Genomic DNA, 15284 nt, shown 5'->3' on the forward strand with positions numbered 1-15284 from the left:
TCAACTTAACACAAAAAAAATCTTTCATTTTTGGAAAATACCTTCTTTTTCTTATTTTTTGTTTCCACAAAAGGATGAAAAACATGTATTCAGATTTTTTTTAAAAGTTCAGTTTTGAAGAGAGTAAACAATTTATTTCACTTTCTTTTTCGTGATTATTAAGTTAACTGGTGTCTGTGGAGTAAGAGAAGGGCGGATCACAAACGAAATGTAACAGCTCACTCAAACAGACTTCACAAACAAGCCAGGTCACTGCCACCGGTCACAAAAACCTCTCAGACTAATTTGTGTGCATTATGGAAGGAAATCCTCGCCACAAATTCTGGGAAGGTTATATTATTCCATGTATTTTTTCATAAAAATGCAGACAGTGTCAATTTCAACTTAGCACTTAAAAAACTTTGTTGAATATCAGTCATATCCTATCAACAGCAAAAACACGTTCAGATAAAGATTTCCTAGAACATATTTTAAGGATTTTATCATTTAAACTGTCAGAATTAAGCTGAACTAATTCAATTCTATAAAACAAATTGAAAATGTCAACATACAATCTTTCCATTAAATTATCCAATAAGCCTTATTAGAATTTTGATTACATTATCACAGAATGAAAGATGGAAAATATTTGAAAACAGCGAAAATGGCAGGAATACAAATAGACAAACAACAAATACTTAAGATGTAAAACAGCTCACCCCCAGACTCGTAAATTTTCCTTCATCATTCTATATAATCTTTACGCTAAAGAATTATATCATCACGTTATGGAAATACACAGTATAATGTTGCAGATATTTCTCACTAAATTATTCAGTGAAAGGTCAATAGTTCAAATGCAGACTGGGTTTATAGAGATTACATCCCCGATTTCCTGGTATAAGACGCTGCGTTTTTTCTCCGCCTTTTCTGACAAGTGTCTCTCGGCTTGTGTTGATACTGGAAGTGGATTTGAGGAAACCATTCCTGGTGTATGACAGGAATGCTCTCCTTGTAAAGTTCAGACATGCCATACACTCCGATCTTTCGGTGTTTTCTGTAAAAATTCTATATGTAGTCATCAAATTCCCCGTCTGCATGTCTGAAAATGTACAGCGGCATACTCTCTCTCTATCTCTGATAATAAAAGTTAACCCTCTGCTCCCTCTCATTCTCTATGACATCCTTTAGAATAGCTACATGGTTAGAATAATTTGATAAGATCTTAAAGAGATACTCGTATAATCTTTATGAATCCCATCTCTTTGATAAATACTTGAAGTGAAGACTAATTTGAGAAATTATTCCATTCATACTTGCAAGAGATATCTTAAATCTGCCAGTCTGGAAAATGTATCTCGACATATCGAGTATTTCTGATTTTTGAAAAAAAGAATTCTAACTTTTTAATTTAATATATTAAAATTGGGCATTACTCAGACAGTATAGAAATGATTCACAGCAGTAATCCTAGAAATTACCAAGTTATCAGAAAAATCTTTACCCTGAAATATTTTTCTTAAACATTCTTTAAAATTTTTTTTTTTAAACATTTATAATTTGATTTTAAATTAAGAAAGTTATGTATCTAAACGGAGATGGCTACAAATCAGATTGGATGTCAAGAAAACAAAACTTACTGTTGATAAATTCTTGTCCAATTTAATCTATAAATGTTATCTTTATCCTCCAAAATGGTTTCAATTTAGACTTCTTGGAAACTTAGCCACCCGATCGCGACATCTAGGTATCGTGCGCTTCCTACCTGTATGGAGGTAGACTCGCCAGGTGGGCGATGAAGTGTTTGACCCAGTCACGACTGACACTGGGCAGGGTGGCCCTAAATCATGGCCTTATCGAGGGATTAGAGTTGGGTGTCTGGCACACAGACATAATCATATCAGCCCATTGTTATTCCATCCCACCATCATAACACCAGATCAGAAAAGTCATGCTGCCTATCAAATGTTTCTGAAATACTCGGTGACTGATAGTTGTGGTTTTTTTTTCAATTTATTCATCGTAATTTTACGCATGGTGATTTTTGTTTGCCTCCCATGCCGTTTGAGCAAGTGTAACTGGCTTGCAACTTGTGTGTTTGCCCAGACAACATCCGCCCCATATCAAATGCATGTGTATGATTCAGAGTCGGTTGTAAAATACAAACCAGCATGGCTGATTGTCATCATTGTAATATAACACACTACCTACACCCTATTCTTGTAAGGTCTATAAACCCTTTGTTGCTCATCTTAGGCAAATTCTTGGGGGAAAAAATCAAAATCCTGAAAATAGCTCCATGGAAGTTCTCATATAAACAGAGACTGGCCTGTTCATTAGAGCTCAATATGAAAAGTGTGTAATTCATAATACTCAAAATATATGGTGAGATATACAAGAAAAATCACCTCAAACAAACAGTCCCATGTATATTCATCTATCTGATTGATTGTATTTCAGTAGAAATGTTGGAATCGGAAAGTGTTATTTCCATGCCATACCCCCCCATGGAGACAAAGTTGAAGGGTCGTCCCTCCCCTAGTGGTAGGGTCGTCCCTCCCCTAGTTGAATAGAGAGGAAGTATATACTGGCCAATTCTGACCACTAGTACTGACCACAACTATAGGATAGAGAGGACGTATATACTGGCCAATACTGACCACAACATTAGGATAGAGAGGACGTATATACTGGCCAATACTGACCACTAGTACTGACCACAACATTAGGATTGAGTATATACTGGCCAATACTGACCACTAGTGCTGACCAAAACATTAGGATAGAGAGGAAGTATGTACTGGCCAGTATTATGACCATAAATGACCAGTATACTGACCACAAAATTCACCTGAAGTGGTCAAATAAGGTGCCAGAAAAAACTTCAAGAGTTCTAATTAACAGAAAATGACCAGAGGATTTGTGACACTTTGAGGATGCAACATTCCGTATAAACACAAAACAAGTCTACCATAATGCTACTTCAGATCTTCACCATTATTAACTCTGCTACTTCACTATTACAAGATGTCCTCCAGATAATCACTATTACAAGAAGTCCTCCAGATAATCGTTTAAGCTTCAACATCATATTTATAACAAAGCCTAAGAAAATGTTATAAACAATCCTTGAAACTGAAGTCTCACCCGCCACTAACGCCCACTTGAGTATCAAGAAGGCGGAGATCTCGTAAATAATGAAACAATACTGTACCAGACAAACGATTCACTTTATCAGACAAGAAATCCGGACCGTTGGAGTAGAGGTCCTCTGATAAATCCAAACTGACGTTTATCAGGTGCAGTCTTGAGATAGATTACACGGAATCGTGTTTGTTGATGATGCTGCTGAAGTTTAGCATTCCTGTTGCACACAGCCAACTTAAAAATCTTTATCAGGATTCTATCCCTAATTGTCTATGGCACTAAACTAGGAAAAGTCACTTATGCTAAAACATGTAGATATTTCCATGGTCAATGTACAAGTGTTTTCCAGGAGCAGGTTCTGCAGTTTAACCAAATTTGTTTTCTGTATTTTTTAGCTTTTCCAATAGAATGTTCATATTGTCAGTTTTCGTAAATGTAACTTTCGGTTTCTGTCAACATTGCATAATTTCAGAAATAAACACCATGTGCTTGTATCATGATGGAATACTTAACAGAAACAAAAACAATTTTTTTGGGAAAAACCAATTTAAAGAAGGTTGATAAGTTTTGCAAAATTCCCAATCACAATATCTTCCTATTCAACCTTTATTTATTTTATTAAGCTATAAATTTTGGGTAGAAAGTATATTTGTAAAATGACATAATATGATATTAAAATACTGCATAAAATCCTTTTGTCAGTCTCTAATTTCCAACATTTTCGCTGTAAAATTAAAGCAAATCTATATTTTGGCGATGGTGTGTTCATTACTTAACAACAAATGAATGAAATAATGAAGAAAAACAATGTCACTTTTCTGCTGAGCAATATTTAAACCTGTAGGGAAATATATCTGGAGTTACACTCAACATACAGCTCACTCTAGAAAATCTCATCTACCATCTAATGATACAAGTGTCTGTCAGAATGTTTTACATCTGCGTTTGACTTTTTCAATAATAAATTGTAGCAGTTAAGTGCCCTTTTAAATCAATTATCATGTCCTTCTTCTCAATACAAATTGCTACGACTTCCAATTTTGACTTGACACAAAACGATGATGTAGATGAACTTGCTAAGAGTGCATCTGGAAGTACAACATTCCGAAAGTCCCAAAACCTCCTAACAACAATTTAGTCACCACAAACGATACAAATCCTCAAAATAACATCAACTCAATCCTTTGAGATATTCTCAAACTCGACCAATATCTGTTTTAAAAGTCACTAAAGCAATTAAAATCATTTTCTATAAATAGAAACTGTGACCTTGACCTTCGCCCTCTTAAGCACAAACTCATTCAAGGCATATTCCCATATTTGACCGACATAATGTTTCTGTACTTTCTTTCGGGTGAATATTTGTTACAAGCATAACAAAATGTGCATAACATCATTTTTTTTTTAAATCAAAGCATCAACAAATGAAATTTCATCGAGCAAGGTGCTATAAGGTGCAAATACTTATTTGTTTGGAAGTTAAAATAAAAATGTCCAAGAAGATGAAAGAATACATCTCTGATGCGTAAAATATCTAACATAAACTATTTTTCTGATATCCGAGAGATGTATAAATATCAACGACCTCCATGACCCCAGCTGCACTAACATTTATAATGAAAAAGCACACAAACTCACTGACAAACCCGGTTACATACAAAATGTATGTCCCAGTACATCACACAACAAAATATCAAAACTTTATTTCTCTTTCAGCAGTTGTTGGTCAATTATCTCGGCCTTATATCCAGTAGATAATAATGTTTATGTAACATATATATAGGTATATCATAGACTACTAGGGCACGTTCGACATGTACACCTGTCATGAACGCCACTGTTACCGATCGGAATACAAGATAATGCGCCATGTATAGAAAACGCATGTTAAGTACAGTGTCTTTGTATTACGTTGCTAAACCTGGGAGATTCTATACAAATAACAATAGACATCAGTTACAGGCCCCAGGCCATGCTTATATTACAGAGATCTACTCAAAGTCTACTTATATCACATATCTCTATACTCAAAGTTTATTTGTAGCACATATCTCTACTCAAAGTCTATTTATAGTACATATCTCTACTCAAAGTATATTTATAGCACATATCTCGACTCAGTCTATTTATAACATATCTCGACTCAAAGTCTATTTATAGCACATATCTCTACTCTAAGTCTACTTATAACATGTATCTCTACTCAAAGTCTATTTATAGCACATATCTCTACTCAAAGTCTATTTATAGCACATATCTCGACTCAGCTCTATTTATAACATATCTCTACTCAAAGTCTATTTATAGCACATACTCGACTCAAAGTTTACTTATAACACATATCTCTACTCAAAGTCTATTTATAGCACATATCTCGACTCAAAGTCTATTTATAGCACATATCTTGACTCAAAGTCTATTTATAACATATCTCTACTCAAAGTCTATTTATAACATATCTCTACTCAAAGTTTACTTCTGTATAGCATATATCTCTACTCAAAGTCTATTTATAGAACCTCTACTTATAGCACATAGATCTACTCAAAGACTACTTATAGCAAATATCTCTACTCAGTCTATTTTTAGCACATATCTCTACTCTAAGTCTACTTATAACACATATCTCTACTCAAAGTCTATTTATAGCATGTATCTTACATCACTCTGTACCCTCAAATACTTTTTTCTAAATCCTCCATCAAATTAAATTGTAAGTAAATATATATATATATATATATATATGTATTATATATGTATAATACCGCCAAAATTTGGTTCAATTCTCTTTAGCGGTTTTGGAGCAGCTAGATGTTGTAAAATGTTGAAAATGGCAGATATGTCAATAATGTTCAGATTTCTACACTTAATATTTAATATCTGAAATGTTTTAATTTACTACTGAATGTTGATATGGTAGATTTTGAACCACTCTCTATATATTTACAGTAATAAAACAAATATTTCTTTATGTTGAGGAAGGAATCCATGGCCGGTGTTTTTATTGTTATGATGACAGTAACAAGGTCTCTTTATATATCACACAGCGACATATGGCATCCAAAACACTAGAGCTAAGTAAACAGAATATTACATAACATCCTATCACTGTTTTTCTCCTGTAACTTCCTGTCTGCCTCATCTAATTATGACATTAGCTCGACCCCCCCCCCCCCCCCCCCCCCCCCTCCCCTCCCCCCACCCCCTCCCCTTCCCCTGACAGGAGAGGCACTTAATGTCTAATTACTTATTTCAGAGCCGACCATGTACATAGTGCAAACAAATTGTTGCGGAGGATATTGCAATATAACCGAATTATTTTTTTTCATTTATTGGCTATAAATATCTTCGCTAATTATAATTTGAAGACTAACAATGCTCTGTGGGAGGAGGTATTTTTTAATTTAATCATTTTGGTTTCATCGTCGGGTGTTCTTATTTACGCACTTCATGTCAGCATCATATTCAACCGGTTGTATGTTTAAGAAGACTTACAAACAATCTTAACATGTTCCTGAGTTTGACTTAACAGTTTTACTGAGCAGAAGTTCTTAAAAGTTATACAAACACAGTTTCCCAGCTAGGGATTCTTCAAACATTCATAAAGTCTCGTCAAAAAATTATCTAGGGTGTTTCATATATGTTATGAACACTCACACATTCTATTTGTGCTGATTAAGCAAGTTTGTATGCCTGTGTTGTAGGCGGTAATTTTTGAGTCATTTTGAGTCATTGCATGAGTTTGAGAAATTGTACCGTTTGTAATTTTTTTTCATTATAACGTGCCATTTTTTGATAATATTAATGGCTACTGAAGACGTATGAATCATCTTCTCTACCGACAGCTGACAAATACCCTTATACTAGCTTACCTAGTCATCACCAAATCTCTGTGTGGGAGGGTGGGGGTAAGGGTGAGGAGGGTGGGGGTAGGAGTGAGGAGGGTGGGACTAGGAGTGAGGAGGGTTTGGGTAGGAGTGAGGAGGGTGGGGGTAGGAGTGGGGAGGGTGGGGGTAGGAGTGGGGAGGGTTTGGGTAGGTGTGAGGAGGGTGGGGGTAGGTGTGAGGAGGGTGGGGGTAGGAGTGAGGAGGGTGGGGGTAGGAGTTAGGAGGGTGGGGGTAGGAGTGAGGAGGGTGGGGGTAGGAGTGAGGGTGGGGGTAGGAGTGAGGAGTACGGTGGTAGGAGTGAGGAAGGTGGGGGTAGGAGTGAGGAGGGTTGGGGCAAGAGTGAGGTGGGTGGGGGTAGGAGTGGGGAGGGTGGGGGTAGGAGTGGGGAGGGTTGGGGCAAGAGTGAGAGGGTGGGGGCAGGAGTGAGGTGGGTGGGGGTAGGTGTGAGGAGGGTGGGGGCAGGAGTGAGGTGGGTGGGGGTAGGAGTGGGGAGGGTGGGGGTAGGAGTGGGGAGGGTTGGGGCAAGAGTGAGAGGGTGGGGGCAGGAGTGAGGTGGGTGGGGGTAGGAGTGGGGAGGGTTTGGGTAGGTATGAGGAGGGTGGGGATAGGGGTGAGGGGGGTGGGGGTAGGAGTGGGGAGGGTTTGGGTAGGAGTGGGGAGGGTGGGGCTAGGAGTTAGGAGGGTGGGGGTAGGAGTGAGGAGGGTGGGGGCAGGAGTAAGGAGGGTCACTGTCTTGTATAGTAGTATACAGTGAGAAGGGTTTCAATGTCAAGGTAATGTATAATTGCAAAGGTGTAAAGTTTCAGAAGTTGTATAACTGGTTAAGACTTGGTCTGTAGCTACAGAGACTGTATGTTGACATCCATCTGTCAGTTGTACAGAGATGTACCTGTATACGTAGGTGTGGTACAGTGACAGAGTTTTTACCTGTAGCCAGCAGGTAAGGGTCAAAAGTCATGTCAATGTTTGGACCATCTCTGATCTCTTTACCTCGGGGCTCACCTGAAAGCTTGTTAACGACAGTAATCCACCCCAGTCATCATTAATCAAACATACACTGCCTAGACTAAACCTAAAACCCCTCGGTCAATCAACGTGAAAGGTTGTCTCATCCCATTTATACAGCTGTGTAGGCCTCATGTTTGATGTCTTCTATGACTCAAACCATTTGAAACCCTTTACTCTCAAAATTTATTATAATTGAAAAATATTTTCCTTTATGACTTGTGGTCCAGATAGATCTTCAACAGAAAGATCTTCCGTTTGCATTCTGTACTAAAATGAACAGCTCCGCCATTTTATATACCCTAGTAGTTTGAAATGAACAGCTCCCCATTTTATATACCCTAGTAGTTCAATCATCACAATGTCGCAGTACAGTAGCACTCAATTCATACCATCTAAAACTACAGTTGGTCCATTGGGAGTTGTGTGGGCAGGAAACAAAAAAAAATTTTTTTTAATTCTGTGATAAGTCTACTTTGTGGATCGAATATTTCCAGGCTGTCTACATATATAAGAAGGCTTAAGACTACAACAATTCAACAGATTCTCATGTAAAGCCTAACAAAACAAATTTAAAGACATTCAATAACTGAGATTTTGTACATTTTGGGTTGGGTTTTTTTTCTGCAGAAACAGTTTTCTTAATTTATCTCCCCAAAAGTTTCAGGCTAAAGAAAATAGAACAATGTGAACAGTGTGTATTGAGCTGACAATGAAATCAGCGCCTGTCTGTAACCATGGTGACAGTATAATCCATGTTCTCTCTCAAATTTCACTCAAAAATCAGTCTAGACAAATGGTTTTAAAATTTCCAAACCAATAAAAACACAATACATGAGGATAGCTTGTCTAGCTGAGTTTTGTTTGTTCTAAATATGGCATATGTCTTGCTAATATTCAGACAATTTGATTTTGTCAAATTTGTTGCAGGACAAATTTTTGGTATAAGCATTGCAAACTTCATCCTTTTGATTTGTCATGAAATCAAAACTGGTGGAATTATACCTAAAGCAGAACATTTGATTCAAATTTTTTTTAAATGGTGTACAAAATCGTTACAGCTATTTCAGAAGCTGAAAAATAGAAAAATCAACATTTTGTTATATACATGTATTCAACAAATCTGACAAAGGTTTGAAACATTGACTCACCTTGCAAAGGTCTGAAGTTGAATCCGACGGGACTGACGCGGTACGGAGCTATACTTCCACTGTTAACTGCACTTAATAATGTGTTATATAACTGCATACGATCATAGTTTCCTTCCGTTACAAGGTCGAAGGTCACAACCAAAGATCCCGGGCTGAAAATCACGAAAATCAAAATAGTCAGACGGAGAATTGTATCCAACATGACGAGTCCCCCAATGTCACTGTGTGTGCATTCCGGTGCTGAACAGTGCTTGGCAATGACTACACGACGAGTTTTTTTTATGTCGTGTGTATTAAACGTGTGATCTCGAATTCATCCCCCTTAGCTACAGTTCAGGGATAGAAAGAATTATGACTAATGACAAACGTTTCTCCGACTGCTTGAGGTGCTACGCCAGACTGCTTCTTCAGCAAGACACAATAACACTAACATATATACCATCATCGAGAAATTACGTGTATCAAATTATAAAATTTGTCACTTATCTCCAAAAACATGAATATAATGGTTTAAAGGCTGTCCTTTTCCACTCTGGACCCTTTTTTGAATTTCAATTACATCAAGTTTTATTTTATTTCATGGGCAGATACCACTTAGATCCTTGCGTTTGAAATGTCAGCCAATTAGATGGCCGAACAGCACTATTAACATGCAATCTCGCCATTCGTCATCGGCCCGTACCACTAAATATCAAGAGTGAATTGGTGGGGATGTCATTCAGAAAATTTGATCCCTGATCCAAACAACATGGAATGGAATTAAAAACCGTTACTGCTAAATAAAACCATTTTTTTCTTCCTCAAATGTACCCTTAATTTGTAAACAGAAACGTTTGAAGAAGGAGAGCTCCTGTTGTTTTTTTTCTAAGCCCAGTTTTGTTTACATAAAGAATAATCTGATATCTTTTGATGCCCAGTGCTAGGCGTAAAGTTTTATGACATAGCTGAAGAGTATAACAGGAAATTAAATCTCTCTCATTTCTCAAGACATGCGTTTAAAGAGCATTGTTCAAATGTAACTCATCTCTGAATCAAACGGCTAAAAGTCGTAGCCAGACATTACTCTGTTGTTGTCTATATCATAAACCGATCACCAATCCGGCCCACAGAGGTCAAACTGAGGCTCCGATCACGACTGATCCGAACTCAGACTGGCCTCAGTAGAGGAGGCTATTTATTTATGGAAATATAAGATTCCACAAAGAAACAGATATTTATCTTGTTTCTTTAAGGCAATTTTGAATCTCAAAAAAAAAAAAAACAAGCTTACTGCAAATTTATATGTTTTTGTGGTTTTATTATTTTAGCGATTCATTCTTGAAGCATTGCAGTTTCTGTACTTCATTTTCTATCGAAGGCATTGTGGTATATATACTGTAGAGCTAATTAATCGTGGGGCTAAATCTGAGTAATTCCATTATGCAACTAAAATCTGAGCTCACTAAAATAAGCATAATTACAGTATAACATGTTTTTCTTTGCAAATGTAAGACTTCAGGCCTAGGCAAGAGTTTGGTGTACATGATTGGACAAATTGTGTAATATTTTTATTAATTTATTTCATTAATATTAATGCAACCTCACTGAATCAAGCTCATTCCTGACCTTGATATCCACCAGCCTCAATATGACATCTCCCGACTCCCCTACAAAAACTTCCTTTTATATTAAAGTTTATGTTGCAATATACAATGACAGGTGTATAAATCTACGGTAAAATTATAATACACTTTTTACAGGATAATTGACATCCGATTCCGTCTCATACCAGGTTTACAATGCAAGTCTGAAGTCTGATGTCTGCAGTTTCATATGAAATGCCGACAAGTTTTCATCGCATTATCGAAATGTTCTGTTAAAGCATGGTTTCAAACCGACAAACAGACTTTAAGTATATCCTGCCAATTAATGTTGCAGGGGGTTCATTTCTGTGTTGACAATATTATGTCATTGTCTATATATATAGATATGTATTGAATTTAAATTATTCACATCGTGACCTAGTTTCATCCATGACCCTTGACCTAACTTGAGATTTCCCATAGGAAAGCATTATTTGATTTAAGGGGAAATCTAAATTAAAAAACTTTCCTTTTAACTCTATAATACTTTCCAATGGAAAAAAAATTGCCTGTTGGAGTTAGAAAGCCCTACAGCTGAGCCTGGCTCTGTGGTATGTCTGACTGTCAATAAAGCTGTTTAAATCCACACACATCAGCAGATCTCATTCAGTCCCTGTGTGTGACAGCTTTAAGTTATTACTTTGGAACGACCAAATGTTTAACTTTCAAAAACTTTTTGGCATTCTGTACAGTTGAACTATATTATCATCATGGAGTTTGCTCCTGTGGTTTTACACCTTGAAAAAATGTATAGTCTGTTTCTTTTTTACATCTTTGAAATGATATAGTCAGTTTCAATTTTACACCTGAAAAATGTAAAGGTTTCCTTTTACATCCGTTGGAAATTTAGTCAGTTTTTTTTTTTAAAAGTTCGTAAATATATATACCCATGAGTTTCATTATCACATTTTTGACACATCTCTCAATTTTACACCTTTGAGAAGGTGTAGTCCATTTCATTTTATACATTTGCAAATTCAGTCAATTTGTTTATACCTTCAAAATTTATAGTCAGTTTCAAAACTATACTTTTGAAACTTAAAAACATTTTAGTCAGTTAAATTTGACCTTGACATTTTGCTAACAAACTAAATATGTAGTCATTAACAGATATATGCTATATTCAAATACCTTACAATGCACATTAGTTAACCATATGAAAGTAAAGTTTAATCATAAGTACCTGAATTTGATGACAACAGCGTATTGGTCCCCATCCACATTCCTGAACAGGTTCTCAATAGCCTGAGAGATGGGGTTCCCGAGTTTAGTGAAGGCCGCACTGCCACTGACTTCCAACGCAGGGTCATAGGTCAAGTCAGTAAAGTTTATAGATACCCGGTAATATTCTGTAAACAAAATCATGAATTTGTTAGATAACAGTAATAATTCTGTAAACAAAATGATATATTTATAAGTTTTATTTATATTACTGTCAAACAATTTGTATCAACTTATATGTATCACTTTTTTGGCCCAAATAGTAGTAAACAAGCTAAGGGGTCTTACTGCGGAAGGAAACCGCAATACCTGGAGAAAACCGTGGTTCGGCAGGTGACCCTATATACCTTTTCTCATCCATTCAGGGAATTGAACACTTGGAGTCACCCAGAGGAAAGGTGAGTGTTACTACCGTGCTACCCAGGCACCAAAAACTGAATTTGTAATAGAAATCAAACTCCATCAGGAATTCTACATACTTGCCTCCCTTGTACGAGGGAAAGATAAGCATCACAATTACCAAAACTGAAACCTGAGTGAAACACCATTACTCAGAGGAAATATTTCTGTCAGTCAGAACAATGGCATGAAATACCAGACAAATGAGAAGACTAGAGGATGCCTGTAAGAGTACAGGAAAATATCCCCCAAACAATCTGTTCCGTAATTGGGGTGGATGGGGCGGTGGGGTTAAGAGGGGGGGTATATGCCATTGATTTTGGAATGTGAAGGGTCCGACGGTCATGGGCAACACTAATTTGCCCCCACCCCCAACCCAACCCTCACCCTCAACCCCAACCCCACCCATAGCATTAAATGGTGAAGGCATAAAACACAATACATTAAAATAGACTCTGTGATCTTGAATTTGAGGTCAATGTCGTTCACCCCAGTATGCAAAAGGCCCAATATCAGATTTCTTGAACACTTGCTGAATGTGAAGAAATTGTTTAAAATTTTAATATATTTGACCCCTGTAACCTTGAATGAAGGTCAAGGCCATTCATTTGAACAATCTTGATAGCCCTTCACTCCAATGATGCTATAGGCCCAATATCAGGCCTCTAGGCCTCATGGTTATTAAGAAGACAACAGACAAAGGCAATTAGAGTATGTCACTTCAGACTTCTTCTCAGGTGACCTAATAATATACAATGCCGAATATGAATGCTCCATGTAAATGTTGACAAGATCATTTTGTTCGAAATTTACTTGCACTGAAAGACAAACCGCCAGTTAGGCTGACTCGAACAATGAAGAAAGCATTACACACACGGAAAGATTTAAAACCAAACTGGGTGTTAACTATGTACTTAATGTCAAACTCGGTTGTTGGTATGTTAAAGCATCTAATTGATGCAGATTTTATATCCAGCACTAAATGACATTTAGCTTCTGAGTAACTGTGACGTTTTTACGACATTGACCAGAGTCGGGGAGTAAATATTGAGGCCTGGAGTGTTCGCTGGCCCCCCAGACATAAACAAGACCGGCTGTAATGACGACAGCAACACATGGCGACCACACCGTCTGGTAACCTGCTGGTGACGTAATGTTCACGCGGACACGCCTTGCACCTGAAACGCACGTGTAACCCGCCACACTAGAAACAGGCCCTTGTATACAAATTATAGATCATACTGACTGTGTTGTTATCTTCTGATCAAATTAACATTGTTAATCCTTCCGATTTTGAAGATTAATTTTCAAATTTCTTTAATACTATCATCAAAAAGAAAAAGACCAAAAAAACTGTTACCCTTGGTAACGTTTGGCTCCTGTTCACCATAAGGCTTTATTCCCCTAACATGAACTGTATTTACTACATACACTCTCAGGACATGGATTTGATCATTTGCGATACCAAGATTTGCAAATATTAGACAAAGTGTGTAAATTTTTTTTTTTTTCTGAATTAAAAAGTTAGAAATTATTTCTCTTCTCAATTCAAAGTTTTTTTCAAGAAGATTTAATGACTGATAGCATATGATATCAATTAGTTGCAATGTGAGTTAGAAATTAACGATGTTGAAAATCTGTTTCACAATCTGAACAGTATAGGCATGGCAGATGTGATTCAAAGAAAATAATGGCTGTATGCTTTGACTGAACTTTTTGCACTAAATAAAATGATGGCATTTATGACAAATATGGTATTAACCTGCATCCATTACTTCTAAAATCATCATCTTTTCATTTGGTTCATTTCCAGCCTTTGTAGAATGAGAGAAAATGTGGAAAACATGGAACAACGAATGATATAGATATCAAAGAGATTTCACCATTATACAACACCATGGTTACCAAGTATGGCTGCTAATGGTCTGCTTTGTACAGTACTGTTTGATAGATTGGAAAATCAAAGGCCTCACATACATAAAATAACGAGAATATGGTCTGGGTTATAACCGAAAGCTATTATAGTGAAAACAGTCTGCAGGACTATATAGTTTTCCCCAACCTCATTGCTTCTTTTTACTTATCTACAGAACTGCAATACTTATAGATGTTTTTTCTTATTACACCAATTTTCGGCAAAAATGTAGACCTTTGTAGACCGGTGGAAGTATTTGAGAACCAGTGGAAGTTTTCGGGGACAAGAGGAATTATTGGCAAATCAGTGGTAATATTTGAGACAGATGAAATATCATCTCCATCGGAGCGAGGAAAATTCCACTTTTCTTATCCCCAGTGACAACCGAAGTGTGAATATATATCTTTCAGGCAAAAACAACAGTGAAAATGGAAATTCCTACTAAAAATTCACAGCAGGAGTTTTTTTTTTCATAAAGTATGATAATATGCATGTCTCCATATCTTCATCACTTCTTCACTCAAACTTCAGCCTATTCATTTTCAGGAAAGCCCTGGAGTCTAAGTTTAATGATACACTTACTTAAAGCAAATTAAATCCTGTTTCACATATCATGGGGATTTAACTAAATGTGTAATAAAGATAATTCACTTACAACTAATTTTTTTCTAATTTTTTTTAAAGAAAAGAGAACCTGTCTTGTCTCGATATGATTCATTAACAGAGGTTCATGGGATATCTAGACAAACCAGGAGAAAATCAGGTGCAGAAGGGTTTCTAAGAACATAAAACAGCTTGGGGTTTAATACCCTATGGAAGATTAAATTTTGTTGGGTTTCTAAACCTCCACAGGGGCAGTGTTGGTCGGTAGATTCCTCCACATCTGTCCATGTTCCTGTCTACTGAAATATATTCTTCGTTGTAATACCACTAAATCCTTATAAACTACCCTTCTCAA

The 15284-nt window shown here is 36.7% G+C and overlaps 1 protein-coding gene across 1 annotated transcript in view; it reads right to left on the reverse strand.

Annotated features, from left to right (window-relative positions):
* The window catches only part of LOC117345181 (basement membrane-specific heparan sulfate proteoglycan core protein-like), a 168047-nt gene that overhangs the window by 108823 nt on the left and 43940 nt on the right, over positions 1–15284 (reverse strand). The window contains 2 exon segments of the mRNA XM_033908186.1: positions 9170–9321; positions 11975–12140. Coding sequence (XP_033764077.1) covers positions 9170–9321; positions 11975–12140 — 318 coding nt within the window.

The sequence above is a fragment of the Pecten maximus genome, chromosome 16, assembly GCF_902652985.1.
Source record: "Pecten maximus chromosome 16, xPecMax1.1, whole genome shotgun sequence".
NCBI classification, from domain to species: domain Eukaryota; kingdom Metazoa; phylum Mollusca; class Bivalvia; order Pectinida; family Pectinidae; genus Pecten; species Pecten maximus.